Source organism: Mobula hypostoma, chromosome 9, assembly GCF_963921235.1.
Source record: "Mobula hypostoma chromosome 9, sMobHyp1.1, whole genome shotgun sequence".
Classification (NCBI taxonomy): Eukaryota; Metazoa; Chordata; class Chondrichthyes; order Myliobatiformes; family Myliobatidae; genus Mobula; species Mobula hypostoma.
The window spans coordinates 40,677,515-40,693,674 of NC_086105.1; the positions used below are offsets into that span (position 1 = coordinate 40,677,515).

A 16,160-nucleotide genomic window follows, 5' to 3' on the forward strand; every position below is an offset into this window, starting at 1 on the left:
CAGTGCGTTCAACACCATCCACCCTGCTCTGCTGGGGGAGAAGCTGACAGCGATGCAGATGGGTGCTTCCGTGGTATCATGGATTCTTGATTACCTGACTGGCAGACCACAGTACGTGTGCTTGCAACACTGTGTGTCCGACAGAGTGATCAGCAGCACTGGGGCTCCATAGGGGACTGTCTTGTCTCTCTTTCTCTTCACCATTTACACCTCGGACTTCAACTACTGCACAGAGTCTTGTCATCTTCAGAAGTTTTTGGATGACTCTGCCATAGTTGGATGCATCAGCAAGGGAGATGAGGTTGAGTACAGGTCTACGGTAGGAAATTTTGTCACATGGTGTGAGCAGAATTATCTGCAGCTTAATGTGAAAAAGACTAAGGAGCTGGTGGTAGACCTGAGGAGACCTAAGGTATCGGTGACCCCTGTTTCCATCCAGGGGGTCAGTGTGGACATGGTGGAGGATTACAAATACCTGGGGATACGAATTGACAATAAACTGGACTGGTCTAAGAACACTGAGGCTGTCTACAAGAAGGGTCAGAGCCGTCTCTATTTCCTGAGGAGACTGAGGTCCTTTAACATCTGCCGGATGATGCTGAGGATATTCTACGAGTCTGTGGTAGCCAGTGCTATCATGTTTGCTGCTGTGTGCTGGGGCAGCAGGCTGAGGGTAGCAGACACCAACAGGATCAACAAACTCATTCGTAAGGCCAGTGATGTTATGGGGATGGAACTGGACTCTCTCACGGTGGTGTCTGAAAAGAGGATGCTGTCTAAGTTGCACGCCATCTTGGTCAATGTCTCCCATCCACTACATAATGTACTGGGTGGGCACAGGAGTACCTTCAGCCAGAGACTCATTCCTCCGAGATGCAGCACAGAGAGTCATAGGAAGTCATTCCTGCCTGTGGCCATCAAACTTTACAATTCCTCCCCTGGAGGGTCAGACACCCTGAGCCGATAAGCTGGTCCTGGACTTATTTCATAATTTACTGGCATAATTTACATATTACTATTTAACTATTTATGGTTCTATTACTATTTATTATTTCTGGTGCAACTGTAACGAAAACCAATTTCCCCCGGGATCAATAAAGTATGACTATGACTATGACTACACTACATCTTCATTCTGGAGTGTTATTGCTTTATATTTTTGGCCTCAATGTACAGTGTAATGATTTGATTTGTATGAACAGTATGCAAGACAAGGTTTTCATTTTATCTTGGTAGATGTGTCCATAGTAACTAATTCCAAAGTCCACGCACATAGCATCATGTCAGGAACATGCCTGGTTGTTGGAACAGTTCATCGAGCTGCACCACTGTGTGAATCCCGTGTTTAACTGCATACTTACATATTCCAAAAGATGCATTAGTTTTCCCCCAATGAGTACTGACAATATCACTGTAATTTTTCATTGCAAATTCTGGGTCATCAACCTAAAATCCTTCAGGATATTATGATAAAATATTACTAAGCAAAACTTTCATGAAGCAAGATTAAATCACTCAGTATCCAAAGGAACTGAACTAGATTTCACAAGCATCCAATGATCATGGAGAAGGTAAAGCAACTGTAGTAGAGATGGCTCATTAAAGCCTTTTATAAATGAAAATAATTTCCTAAAAGTTTTTAACCCTGTTCCAAAGAGAAGGCAGTTGATCTGAAGGAATTGAAATAATGGAATCAATTATAATTATTAAACAAGAGTTTCTGCAGCAATCCTCTACTTATGGCTGTAGCACTTAACGCAAATCATCCATGATATGCTGTCTTCTCGCTGTTCAGGAACAGTTACTACCCCTCAACTGTCAGGCTCTTGAACCAAAGGAGATAACTTCACTCAACTTCTTGCCCATCATCGAAATTTTCACACAACCAATGGACTCACTTTCAAAGACACTTCATCTTATGTTCTCAATATTTATTATTTATTTATTATTATTATTTCTTCTTTTCATATTTGCAGTTTGTTGTCTTCTGTAATTTGGCTGCATACCCTAGTTGGTCAGTCTTTCATTGATTCTATTATGGTTATTATTCTGCAGATTTATTGATTATGCCCAGAAAACAATGAATCTCAGGGTTGTATATGGTGACATATATGTACTTTGACAATAAATTTACTTTGAACTTTCAAGTCCTTAGCCTCAGACACTATGAGCATTCTGGAGTTGTGTCTCTTGTGAAGAACTGAATAACAAAAAAGGAGGGTCTTTACTCTGATAACTAATTGTTAATAGAAATAACGATTAGATAAATAAATATTGATCGAGCACCTCTGCTCCATCCAGCAACAGCAGACTTCCTGGTGGCCAACCATTTTAATTTCAACTCCCAATCCTGTTCTGACATGTCAGTCCATGGCCTTCTCTTGTGCCAAGGTGAGACCAACTTCAGGGTGGAGGAGTAACACCTTATATTCCATTTGGGGAGCCAACCTGATTTCTTTTTCCCTTTAAATTTTTCCCCTCCTCCTCTTCTCTTCTTCTGTTACCTACCTTGGCTCCTTACCTCTTCTCACCTGCCTATCACTACCTCCTGAGTCACCTCCTCCTTCCCTTTTTCCCTATGGTCCACTCTCCTCTCCCATCAAATACCTTCTTCTCCAGCCATTTATCTTTCCAACCCACCTGGCTGCACCTACCACCTTCAAACTATCCTCCTTCCCCCCCGCCACCTTCATATCCTGGCGCCTTCCCCTTCTTTCCAGTCCTGAGGAAGGGTCGCGGCCCAGAACGTCAACTGTTTATTCATTTCCATAGATGCTGCCTGACCTGCTGAGTTCCTCCAGCAATTTGAGTATGTTGCTTTGAATTTCCAGCATTTGCAGACTTGCTCATGTTATAAATATTTATTGATGTTTTCCTTTCCCAGTCGTTGGAATTGGTTTGTGCAATGAAATAAAGAATGATGCATATATAATACATCATTCTGAAAAACCACGGTTATATAAATCATTGACATAAAAAAGAAAATTTACATTTAAAACTGAACTTCAACATGTTCCAGCTGACTTCTTTGCACTAATTTCTGTTTCTATTCAACACAGACATTAAAAGTACAATACCTTTTGTTTAAGTAGTGAGCAGTGTAAACTAATCCAATGTGCATTGGGACACCTGCATGCTCTTCCGTCCAGATAACATAATTAATAGTTCTAAATTAAACAGTTTGAATGCTATGTTTAACAAAGGGTAACTGCTCTTTACAACTGCCTTGACTATGCCATCGTAATACTCCAGGGCTTATTAACACTTTGCTGTCTAAGAATTTGGGAATCATTTGATGCGAGATTTCACAAATCTCTCTCTCTCTCTCTCTCTCACACACACACACACACACACACACACGATGGTTCAGCAAGTTTATACAGTGAATAGTGATGCTAATTCAATTAGTCTGGACCCAGAAGAAATTTTTACTGTGGAACCTGATCTTGGTTGGTGCCACAGACATGCTGCTACAATTAGGCTAAGGGTACTTGAAATTTCCATGGCAGCGGGAGGAAGAAAAAGAGGAAAAGAAGAGAAAGAGGGGATTAAAAAAAGGGAAGAGGGATGAGGGAGGTGGAGGAGAGAGTGAGGGTGGGAGTTTGGATGGGGGGTTCAGGGATGGGGGAGGCAGGGAGTGGGGGCGAAGAGGGGGCAAGGAGAGTGGGGAGAGATAGAGTGTGGGGGGAGAGATTGTGGGGAGAGAGTGTGGGGAGAGAGAATGAAATAGAGAAAGAGCGATAGAGGCTGATGGAGAAAACAAGCAAAATGCTTGTTCAATTAGCCTAATCTGAAAAGAACCACCATCAAGTTACCAGAGGATATTCATGAAATTATGTTAAAACAAAGAAATTACACTTCTAATACAAAAAAAAAGGCTGAACTGAAATCTGCAAAGCAAACGGGGAAATCCAAGATAAAAATGTTCATGGAACTGAAGGTAAGGACCAGTAACAGGCACCACGTGGCTTCAAGTTCCAGCCTATTTGTTGAAGGAGGAGATTTCAAGTTTAAGTTGTTGTCATAGACAAGCATTCACAAAGTACAAGTGCCATTAAAGTTAGTTTTTTTTTGCAGCACCTCAGTACAGTACAAAATCAGGGAAAAAATTGACATTAATATTGATTATAGATGTTTTGTACATCACAACTGCAAGAATATTACAACTTGTAGAGTAAGTCATGCCCCACTTGAGTGTAAAATGTATTAATACTGATGAAACATTTATAACATCATATTGGGCTTTATGCAGTGAGAATTAATGGTCAATGATGGTGACATCAGAGAAGATGCAGATGCTTGTCGTCCCGGAGCAACACATAAAATGTTGGCCTAACTTGATGGTTTAGGAGCATCAAAGGACAATAATGAACAGGCTACATTTCACATTGATACCCTTCATCGGGATTGGAAAGTGGGGAGATAGCCAAGTATAGAAACGTGTGCGGGACGGATGGAGCAAGAGCTGACTTGACAAAGCAATTCCCGCCACCTGTGTTAGGCTTCACCGATGTAGAAGAGGCTGCATTGGATGCGAAAAATGACACCTGTGTATTCACATGTGAAGTACTACCTCACCTGGAAGGGCTGTTTAAGGCCCTCAGTAGTGGTGAGGGAGGAGATGGAGGGGCAAGTGCAGCACTTAGCACAATTGCAGGGATATACAAGTGCCTGGAGGAGATCAGCTGTGAGGGATGAGTAGACAAAGAAGTCACAGAGAGACTCCCCTGTCTGCTCGTCTGGTGGGAGGATCCTTCTGAAGATGGGAAAATGATGTATTGCATGCGGAGGCTTGTGCGGTGGGACAAGCAGGGAAGGGAGTCCCTGGGGAAAGTGGAGAGGGGAAGGGAGGGAGGGAAGATGTACTTGGTGGTCAGATCCTGGTTGGAGATGGTGTAGGTCATGGAGATGAAATGTTGGATGTGGAGACCTATGAGGTGGGACGAGCGGACAAGGAAGGCAGTCATGGCTCCCCACCTCCCCACCCCCCGCCACCGCTTTGAAGCCTTCATGCACATCTTTTCTATTTCCCACAAATTGGTACTCATGTAATTCAACAATCCCCACTCTCTCCAGACATAACAAGGGTTTCCCTTGTCCTTACTTACCACCTCACGAGCCTCTCCAGCCAACATATCATTCTCAATAACTTCTGCAAACTCCAACAGGATCCTGGCATCATGCACATCTTCCCTTCTCTGCTTTCTGCAGGTATCACTTTCTCCATGATTTCCTGCCAGCTCAGCAATGCCCACCGATCCAACTTAAGGAACTTATCACTGCAACCATGTTAAGCACCATACTTGTGCCTGCACCTCCTCCCTCACCACCTCAGAAAGGCCTGCAAACCCGTCAGTGTCATTCATTGCATCCGGCACGGCCTCCTCTGTGTCAGTGAGGCCCAAGTGAGATTGGGGAAAATCACTTTGTCACCCCACCACTGCTGTCCACCAAAATAGCCAGGAATTCCTAATGGCCAGCCTCAAGTGGTCATCCACATCCCATTCCCACACTGTCATATCTGTCTTTGGCCTCCTCTATTGCCAAGTTGAGGCTAGATACAGATTTAGAGGAAAAGTGTCTCATATTCCATCTTGGTAGTCTCTAACCTGACAGCATGAACATCAATTTCTACGATATTCAGTTACCACCTTCCTCTGTCATGCTCTTTGTTTTTTCTTATCTCCCTGGCCCCTTTACCCGTTCTCTTTCCCCTCCCCTACTCTCTCTATTTGCCAACAACCCACACGTTCCTCCCTCTGGTTCCCCATCCCATCTCCTTCCCTTTATTCCACGATCCACGTTCTATCAGAGTCCATCTTCTTCAGCTCTTTGTCTTTTCCACCTATCACCTTCCAGCTTCTTATATCATTCCCACTCACCCCTTCTTCATCTGCCTGTCATCCCCCTGCTCAGCTGATTCCACATATCCAATGCCAGCATTTCTTCCCTCATTCTCCTACCTTTTTTATTGTAGGTTCTCCCCTCTTTCTTTCCAATCCTGATGAAAGGTCTTGATCTATATTACTGACTGCCCTTTTCCCCTCTATGGATGCAGTCTGACCCGTCGAGCTCCTCCAGCATTGTGAGTATTGGGTCAGTAGTCACCATGGATAAAATTAAGTGTGCAAGACAAACACCACATTACTTACTGTGGCCTTGAAGCTTCTGCTTGGTCAGTCTGAAGCTTTTCCCCACCTTCCACTTCCATAGTGCAATACACAATGCGATTCGGGGCCACTGATCTCAGCCCTTGTACTTCCATTATAACAATCTGAAAATGCAAGAAGGAAACTTCAGGCTTGGCAAGAATTTTGAAAATGCAGACATTTCTTCATTCTTTAAGACAATTTGCCTGGACATAATGGAACTGATGCTTTCACCAGTGATGTTTCCCTGTACTTGATTTGAAGAACTGCTGAGAGTGGAGGTCAGAGGGATGCTAAGAGAGGAAGTTAGAGGGATGCTAACTCTGATTTCTCTGGACTAAACATCCCATGAGGAACCAAAGCAAGCAAGCGCAGAAACAACAAGGGAGCAGCCAGTGGACACAGGTATCAAGTTTATAGACTGATCTTCAGAGAAATATTTCAACTGAACTTTGCATTCTACTTCAAATATCCTAAACTATTTTCCTTCATTGGAAATATAATGCATCAGGATTTGTACTTAACCATGATATTCCTCAGACCAGTTCAGAACAAATTGCTGATTGTGCTTGCAAACATACAGGTAGGGGCAACAACAGACTAAATCAGTTTTACATCAGCTTCAGATGAAAACTACTCGACAGAAGCAAAAGGTAAAGTTAATTACTCTGCTTCTCAATAATTTCTCTCCTAGAGGCATATATTGATTCTTAATTTGTAAAAGTGACCATGGGTGGAAATCCATCCTTCCTAAGTAAACAACACAGGGATTGATTCTACATGAGCATCAAATATTGGTTTCTTCTGCAAAATTATTCATTACATATACATAGCTTGAAGCATTGAAATATACAGTAAAATGTGTCATTTGCATCAATAACAAACAAAGTCTGAGGATGAGCTGGGGGCAGCCTGCAAATGTCACCATTCTGTCAGTGCTACATGGTCATGGGTAGAACATACAAACTGCCTTACAGACAGCAGCAGGAACTGAACCCTGATTGCAGGAGCTGTGAAGCGTTATGCTAGCAACTCCACTGCAGTGCTACACTATGATATATAATCAATATTCCCAATCTTCAGATATGGACCTAGGTTATTCAACAGAACGCAAGTGGTCCTGGACGGGTGATGGTCTTGCAGAACGTATAGGAGCAATGATGGATAGCGCGAAGGGGCAACTGACCAAGCGATATACAAGAGTAACTGGGCGCAGCATGATCAGAGTGTGAAGCATGAACAGCTAAAGATAGCAAGATGACGCACAATCGTACCACTTGGGACACAGAGGCAGCAGACAGTGTAGGGCAAACAGGATTATATGTGGACAGGGTGACGGGCAACTAATCTGAGAATTCACAAAAAGACTCGGCCGCAGGGTGATAATAAACGGACTGCAAAGTGTGGAAAGGTGCAGGGTGAAGGAGTTAGCACCCCAGGGAGGATGAAGTATTAGTAGTCTGTGTGCACGTGGGCCCAGTAGTGTGGAGCTCAAGCGGACCAGAAAGGGTGAAGGACAAGTGGAGCATGTCAGGATGGATTCAACATTCAAGACAGCTTAATGTCATTTCTTTCTTTCTTTTTCTTTTTAAATCTTTTTATTGAGTAAGTATACAAAAAAGGTAAGCCATATAAACATTAATACAATGTTAAAGTACAATAAAATTCCAAAAGATAACAATACCAAAATGTCATTTCCAGTACACAAGTGTAACGGAGAATGAAATAATTGTTACTCTGGATCCGAGGCAGCACAAAAAGAAATGTGACAACATAAAGAACACAATAGTAATAACACACAATAAATATAAATACATAAGATAGTTTGTATACATGGATAGATTGTGTATCCCAAAAGTGATACTAGGCACAGGAATGTCTGTACATAAGGTGAATCTGACAGGACATGATGAAGTAGTGGATGACACTAGGGGGTAAATTAGCAAAGCTTTCTTACAGCAATTGGCCACGGGGGAAGAAGGACAATTGGACCTCATTTTGTAAAGAGGGTGTTGACATGGAAGTAAACATGGATAGGTAAAAGGGTGGCATGAAAAACAGCCGGCAAGCTGGAACTCAAGCTGTCCTGAAAGAGTGTAGCCCTGGTGGATTATGTAGGGTGCACCAGGAATAGATGGACAGGGTGAAAGGCATCTCATCAGAGAATACGTGACACCAAAGGGCCACAGGGGTTTGGAAGTAGAATGCAAAATATGAAGAGTTGACGAGCCATCTCACCAGGGAAAGTGAAGTCAGATCAGGCAGAGAAAGTGAAAGAATCACGTGGGAGTGTGCAGCGGGGAGAAGTGCAGAGGCAGAAGGATGACCTGGAATGGATCTGGCAAATGGAAAAGATATAAAAACCAATGCACCACACTATTTTCCCGTGGAAATGCACCCAGGTTGTTTGAGTTGGTCTATGCACAATTAGACAATCCAGTAGAAGGCAGTAGATGAAAAGGTTAAAATTCAATGTGAGATGGACAGCAAACACACTGGATACTCAGTACCCGGAGATCGGGCACGGAAGTGTGCTCCATTCTCAAGAACAGGCCACTCTTAGTGACTGTGCAAACCTGTACATAGAGTCTATTGGTCCTCCAAGATATCCAAATTGTGTGACACTTTCACATGAACTTGTACAGCTCTCTGGCAGAACAAAATAATTAAAGGGCACCATCCTGAAATTTCTACCTACACCCTCCGCCCTGTCACTGTATCTAACATCATCAACAAACTCCATGTGTCCTTTACTGCCTCTCCCAGAAATTACTTCTGCTCAGCACCTCGGGTTCTGTCAATAGCAAATCGATCTTTGAACTTTTTGTTCTGGGGAACATTTGATCTGTGGGCTTTGGAATCAAGTGCGGTTTGGTCTCAAACCTTCGAGTGAGGGAAGCTGCTGAGATAGCTGCTACTGGTAAAAGTGTGCAAATATAGCAGTAATGACAATTATACGCATATTTCTATTTCAACTGATTGAGTAAAGGCTCAAATCATCCCAGAAATACAAGCAGCTATACTGAGTACTTTTATTTATCTACAGTTTAACAAATCTCAATTTTAATGCTGCAATTCATGGGAAAACTGTTAAGCGTTAATCAGGATTTAGCAGCACTTCAGTTACTATGGTAATATCCGCCTTGCTGTTCAATCCATGTAATTACATATCTCTGCTCTTCGCTCTGGCCTCAAACATTTCCTTTTCTGTCAAGGAAAGCAAATTGACAGACCTGAACAGCCTGCTGCTCCACAGCATCATCTGTGTGATGGGCCAGCTGTCTAAAGGTATGAAACTGCAGTTAATCTACAAGAAAATAATGGACCTGATACCTTACTTAATTTTAATTTTTGAACAATTCCTTCCCATTTCTAGGTTTCAAGAAATTGTTATTCACTCCAGTCAGTTCCTTAAAGGAGCAAATATCTAAGACAAAACTTGCTCCTCTTCATTCAGCATACCCTTCTTGCTACAATTAGCTCTTGGGCCAATGAATTGACTGAAAAGACTGAAATGGTTACATATGGCAGAAAAGCATACATTACTGCCAACATGGCATGAGTTTTGGTGAATGAAGAGTAGACTCATCAGCAGGGGGCACGTTAGATACTGCATTACTTCATCATATTCTTCTGATTTTCTGAGGAGAATAAAGTGGTGCAGTATGTCTCAAAGGACTGGAACGTGAGCCCTTCTATCCAGAACCACAGATTCGGATCCTCCTGGTATTTGAATAATTATGGAAAACATTGGAAGTACAAAACTACACAAAACGCTGGATGAACTCAGCCAGTCAGGTAGCATCGTTGGAAATGAATAAAAAGTCAATGTTTCACTCTGAGACCCTTTGTCAAGCAACTTGATGCCTGCCTAAAGACAAAGAGACACTTGGCAGACCAAAGTACTCCTTTCATCGCCACCAATTCCAAGAAGAACTGCAAAAAGGGCATGGCATTCTCTTGCGTCAATGTTATGAACAATACAATGTACTTTTGGTAACAATACGGGAAAAGTGTAAGTGACATTTCTCGGCCAGCCCAATTATGTTAAAAAAAAATGTTGTCTTCAAAAGGCTTAAAGCGAATCTCCAAGTGCGATGACCTAAGCAGACTGTGTGGGGTGAACCAGGAGCAGGGATGGACAGAGCAAAAAAGTGAGGAATAACTACAAAATGTACAACAGGAATCAGCTGCAAGGTGAAGTACGGCACTAGGAAGATGATTGCAAACTGTGAAAAGGATGTGGACACAAGAGCAAACAGGGCTAGTACAGATAGACGTAATGTGTGGCCTGGACATGGTGGGCTGACGGGACTGTTTCAATTCTGACTGATACCATGACTATATAATTTACCTTTCAATGCAAAAACGTAATTCACACCTAACAGTCTTCTAATAAATAACCTTTTCCTGTCCAAAGGGAACAGGAATGACCATGAAAATGTGATAAGGATGAAATGATAATAAGGAGAACCCACTCTGCTGAGCTGATCTATTACCATAGAAAATATTCTGCTCACATTTATTAATGAATTAAAACCCTGTTTGTTTCAGGAAAAGCCTGGTTATGAATGAGCTTCAAAAAATAGTAGATTCTGATTACTTGCACTCTGGATTCTATAGAAGAGTGATCACGACAAAAGACAGTGAGCATCAACACTGAACTTCCCCACTAACCCATGTGATGATCCACACAGATGCCTTTATTGAAGTTCTTCTTGGGCTTTACGAGTCACTACCCCAATAATCATCACTGAGGAATCTCAAAACTTACGGGGTTTGACCAATTGCTATTGTTCTTGAAGAAACCTTTCCATCAGAGATGTGCAAATTTAATAGAGGTTCCATTCCCTCCCCCACCTCCACAGTGATTTAGATTCTATTTGCAGCTTCTTATATGTTGCAATTACACAAAACTGAGGGCAACAGTGAGCAAGTCAAGTTTTATCTATTTCATGATATGGCTTCAAGCTAATGACAACAATGCACACAGTTACTACACAATTAACTTAAGAGATAGAAGTTGAGGACCCTTTCTCATCTTTACTGAACCTCATCCCAGTTGGAGGTCAACGATGAAGGCCTGAATATCTTAAGTTATGTACATCTTTATTACTGTGTTCCTCTCTCCAACAACCCATTGGAATTCTGCTTTAAGAACATTGGGAAAGAGTAATCCTGCAATTTAACAGCCACTGACTGTGTTTGTCTTTTACTCTGCTGGTAATTTACCTCAATTCAACGCATTTCCAAATGGCCAAACAAAAAATGACACTTCCATTCTCCACACTCTCAATTCCAATAGTTCAACTATCAAATTAGCACTAAAAATGTCAAATCTGTCACTCTGCACCAAAAGAAATGGATTCTGACTAATCACTTGCTTCATTTGCGCCCAGTAAACCAAATCAAGATCCACATTGGTCTCAATTCTATTCAGTCACAGCTGTCAGCAGCTCGTAGCAAAAACTCCAAAGCAAACACATTCATTCTTGTCCTTGATACAAATGTCAACAAGATAACAAATCATTTAACAATTTGGCAGCACCTAATTAAAAATTATAACAGTATATGGATTCCCAATGGCTCCATAATTTTCTCACCTCTAACGTGAATGACAGCACGACATCCGACTTAGAGAGCTGAATTTCATTTTCGTCGCCAATATCCAGAAAGGAGGAGTTCTGAGACCGCTTCAGCTTCTGCAGTTTAAACTCTGGGCCTCCCTTTGCCACTGGAAGACTCTCTAGGTTAGCCATGAGCAGGTTGACAGACGATTTTAGTTCTTCTATATACATGCTTTCCATGTCCTTTTGTACGAACTTTAGGAATTTTCGTTCCTTGAAAAAGATTGAGTTGTTACAGTAAATGTATAGCTAATGTTAGAAGAGTTACCAGTTTAAAAGAAGGTTAAAGGGCTCGTCATGATTGGATATTTCCCAGAGTTAACTCAGAGTGAGCCTGGAAGAATCTGGCTTGAATTTTGCCCTAATTTGTGACTTTAATTGATTATCTAAAATCCAATTCCAAACAGATGCAGGCACAAAACTGGAAATGGGGCATAGAAGCAGTACAAAAATAAACAAAGACCTAAGATTTGTAGCAGAACTTACGGACATTAACTTTGATATAATCTTAGCTAACCTTCTCAATTTATCAAATCCTTGGGACCTCAAAATAAATCCTCATGATACAGCAACCCAGGAGAATATTCAGGAGCATCCATAAAATATTTATTTACTTCATTTCTTTGAATAGTTTTACAAATTAATTAAAAAAACACTATTGATGAATGGGGGGGAGGTAAAGAAGGGCCATTGACTGACCATCAAAACTCATCTGATGAGGTTACTCAGGATCTGCTGAGTTCATCTTTGATGAGGGTATTGGTGGGCAAGTCAACCAGCCAATGCCAATGCTGGAGCTTGGGCCAAAGAGACTGTAAAGATAGTGCTCATCCACAGCTTGAGCAAGAAAAAGAAATTTGTGTTATTTCAATCCCTGACTACCCTTCCTCACATTCACCACTCAGAGACTTGCCCCTGATAGATTCCTTTTCCCTCTGAGTGACTCCAGAATTAGCATTTTTCCAGGACAACTTGAATCTCCCACCTGTTTAAACTTCTAAGCATACGCTGCAATTTTTGTTTATTTCAAATTTGAATTTTATTCATAATAACAATACTTACAATAGAATAAACAGTACAAAACCTTTCACATTTCTTGTTCAATACATTCAGTAGTGTTAACTTTGTTTAAACTATAGCACATTGTGGCCCCAGAGGTTACCATTTCGATATTTGAGAGGCTGCTCTACACGGCTCAGTCCCTTTGTGTGTGGTAGCAGAAGCAGCCTAGACTTCAGGCCTTCCCCCTCAGAGCCTTTATGTTGGTTGCACCGAGCTTCAGTGCATCTCTCAGCTCATCCTCCTGCAGCCCAGAACATGCCAACTGCAGCATTCCTTTACAGTCATCTTGCTCTGCTGGAAGTTTCGGGCAGCAAGGGACGTCCTTCACTGAGTTGAAAATCTGATGCCTGTCTCAGTGTGTTTCCCTGGGAACAGCCCACAGATCAGAGATTGTTGTAATCAGTTTCTAACAATTTACAAACTGCGCATTGCAAGTATAAAAGAAAGCTCACTAGACTTTTCCTAGCTGGCTCTGTTTCTGATTTTAGTCAACAGTGCAAAATATTTTGAAGGATACGATGGTTGTGGACTGAGGATTGTGCCCTGTGCAAGACCTTAAGTGACATTTAGAAATATCCTGTCACCTCAGTGCAAGTGCCTAAAATTACTCTACCTATTTTATCTCATATCTCAAGCAGTCCAGGGAGAATGCAAGTAGAATAAGCAATTAGGAAAGCTGACAGAATTTTATTGTCTATCTGTAGATAACAGGAGGGCATCATGTATATAATATTGGTCTCCTTACTTGTGAAGAACATAAACATACGGAAAAGTTTTACTCATTTAATACCTATAACATGTAGGTTGCTGAACGAGGAAAGATTGGATCAGAGAGGCTTGTATTTGCCTGCATTTGGAAGAGGGATATTTTTGCAGAAATGTATATTATCCCAAGTGGTCTCAACCAGGTGAGGATATTTTCTTTCTTGGGTGAATCTGAAATGTGGGGTCTGCAGTTAAAAATGAGGCGCAATTTAAGACAAAGATAAAGCATTTTTTTTCTTTACGGTGTGAGTCTTTGGAAATCGCCTTAAAAGGTTGAGGAATCTTTGAGTATTTTTAAGGTGGAGATAACACAGTATTTGATAAGTGAGAGAGTTAAGTATTATTGTGTGTAGACGGGTTAAGGTTACAATCAGACCAGGCGTGGTTGTACTTAACAATGGATCAGGCTTAAGAGGCTGAATTATTTGCCATGTCTAATTTGTATGTTTGTGGTCATTTTAAAATGAGCCCAATGTTTTAACAATCCTAAGTATAAGCATAACTCGACAGAGAACACTTACCTTTGCGAGCTGCTCAGCCATTTGCAACCTCCCGTCCAGTTCTCGGCGAATCTGAGCCGCTTGTTCATCAGCATTGTCCAGCTAAAGTCAGAACACATGACAGAAATTAGTGTAGGGTAGGGCAAAACAACCTGGCTACTGGAAACTGGAACTAAAGTGAGATGATGCTGAAAATATCCAGACGGCCAGTCATCATCTGTGGAGACTCATGTGACACAATTTTCCGTCTCCCACTGTTCCACCCATAAAGCTGCTAGCATCTCTCACCAAGGCTGCACACAGTGCTTCTCAGGAGCTTAGTCCAGAATTCCTGGAAAATCTAGCGTCAATGGAAGGGCTGCAAGAATTAGTGGTTTGACAACTAAAGGTACCATTTCATGAAGTACCTTCTAAATATTGTCAGGTAAAAATAAAATAGCTGTACATTCATAAACACATGGAAATATTTTATACTTCACATTCTTATTCTTAAAACAAGCATATTTGAGCAAAGTAATAGAGTTGGATAGCACCAAACCAAGTCTTTCAGCCCATCGTGACCTGCTGACCACTGGACTTATTTATACTACCTCCATTTATCCATATTTGGTCCATATGGATTCTACATGCCGATGATGCAAGTGCTTGCCTTAGATGCTTCTTAAATGTTGAGAATGCCTGCCTCTACCACCTCCTAAAGTAGAATGCTCCAGATTCCAAGCACACCCTCAAGACACCACACGCCCTCTTAATCCTCACCTTAAACCTATGCCCTCTTGTTTTTGACACTCTCACTAAAATTCTCATTATCTAATCCAGCAGTCCCCAACAACCGGGCCGCGGACTGGTACTGGGCCACAAAGCATGTGCTACCGGGCCGCGAGGTAATGATATGAGTCAGCTGCACCTTTCCTCATTCCCTGTCACGCCTACTGTTGAGCTTGAACGCACCCGAGGTCATCACCCACGCGTCATTCATGTCAGCGCGGGAAGGAGATCAACTCCTCGAGCTTGCAAATGACGGCGGGCTGAAAAGTATGTTTGACATAACATCTCTGCCGGCATTCTGGATCAAAGTCAAGGCCAAATATCCTGAGATAGCCACGAAAGCACTGAAAACGTTGCTTCCATTTCCAACATATCTCTGCAATGAATGCAACGAAAACTAAATTGCGGAATAGACTGGACATAAGGAACCTCCTTCGAGTATCGCCGTCTCCTATCACCCCTCGATGGCACAGTCTCATTGCAGGGAAACAAGCCTTTCCTGTCCATATACCTATCTAATTTTTCTTTAGATGATAATATCGAGCCTGCCTCTACCATTTCTACTGGAAGTTTGTTCAACACTTACTTCAAGCTCCCCTGTCCTCCCCTGATAATTGACGTATCACTATATTCATGCGAGGAAAATATGCGCTGTGTGTTTAATATTAAATTCGTTATATAAACCCTTTTAGAAACAAAATTGAGTGTATTTGCCACTTATCACCTATATTCCAGTCGAGATTAACAGCACCCTGCCACACCCCCCCCCCGAACAGAATCGCCAAAAGCGATTTGTAGAAAAAAATCAGCATGGACACACATGCACACACAGGTGCCCGCGCAAGGCTTCATGGTCATGGTAGTCTTTCTCGGGGTAAACCCAACGTATTTGACTGCTACTCTTGTCCGTTGGCAACCCTACCCCCCCCCCCATCCCCTGTCGGCTGGTCCGCAAGAATATTGTCAATAATAAACTGGTCTGCGGTGCAAAAAACGTTGGGGGCCCCTGATCTAATCCAATCTATTTTCCATTATTTTTCTATTATTATGCATTGCACTGTACTGCTGCCACAGAGACACCAAATTTCATGAAAATTGCCAGTGATATTAAACCTGATTCTGATTCTATTTCTATCATAATTCTGTAGTCAGGCCTTTTTTGTCTGTAAACACAATTCTTCTGCATTCCATGTACAAAGCACAAGTCTGCAAAGTTCTCACCCAGAAACAACTGCAGTATTATTTTACACATTGAAGACAAAAGCAGGAATGTTTTTTTAAGCATGCCT

At 41.9% G+C, this 16,160-nt stretch overlaps 1 protein-coding gene across 10 annotated transcripts in view; it reads right to left on the reverse strand.

Moving 5' to 3' along the window:
• cadps2 (Ca++-dependent secretion activator 2) overlaps positions 1-16,160 on the reverse strand; it is a 725,177-nt gene that overhangs the window by 405,639 nt on the left and 303,378 nt on the right. For all 10 annotated transcript variants that reach the window (XM_063058146.1, XM_063058145.1, XM_063058142.1 and 7 more), the window contains exons 4-6: positions 14,125-14,205; positions 11,753-11,989; positions 6,153-6,274 (exon numbers count right to left, since the gene is read on the reverse strand). In XM_063058146.1, coding sequence (XP_062914216.1) covers positions 6,153-6,274; positions 11,753-11,989; positions 14,125-14,205 — 440 coding nt within the window. The remainder of the gene's footprint in view (positions 1-6,152; positions 6,275-11,752; positions 11,990-14,124; positions 14,206-16,160) is intronic.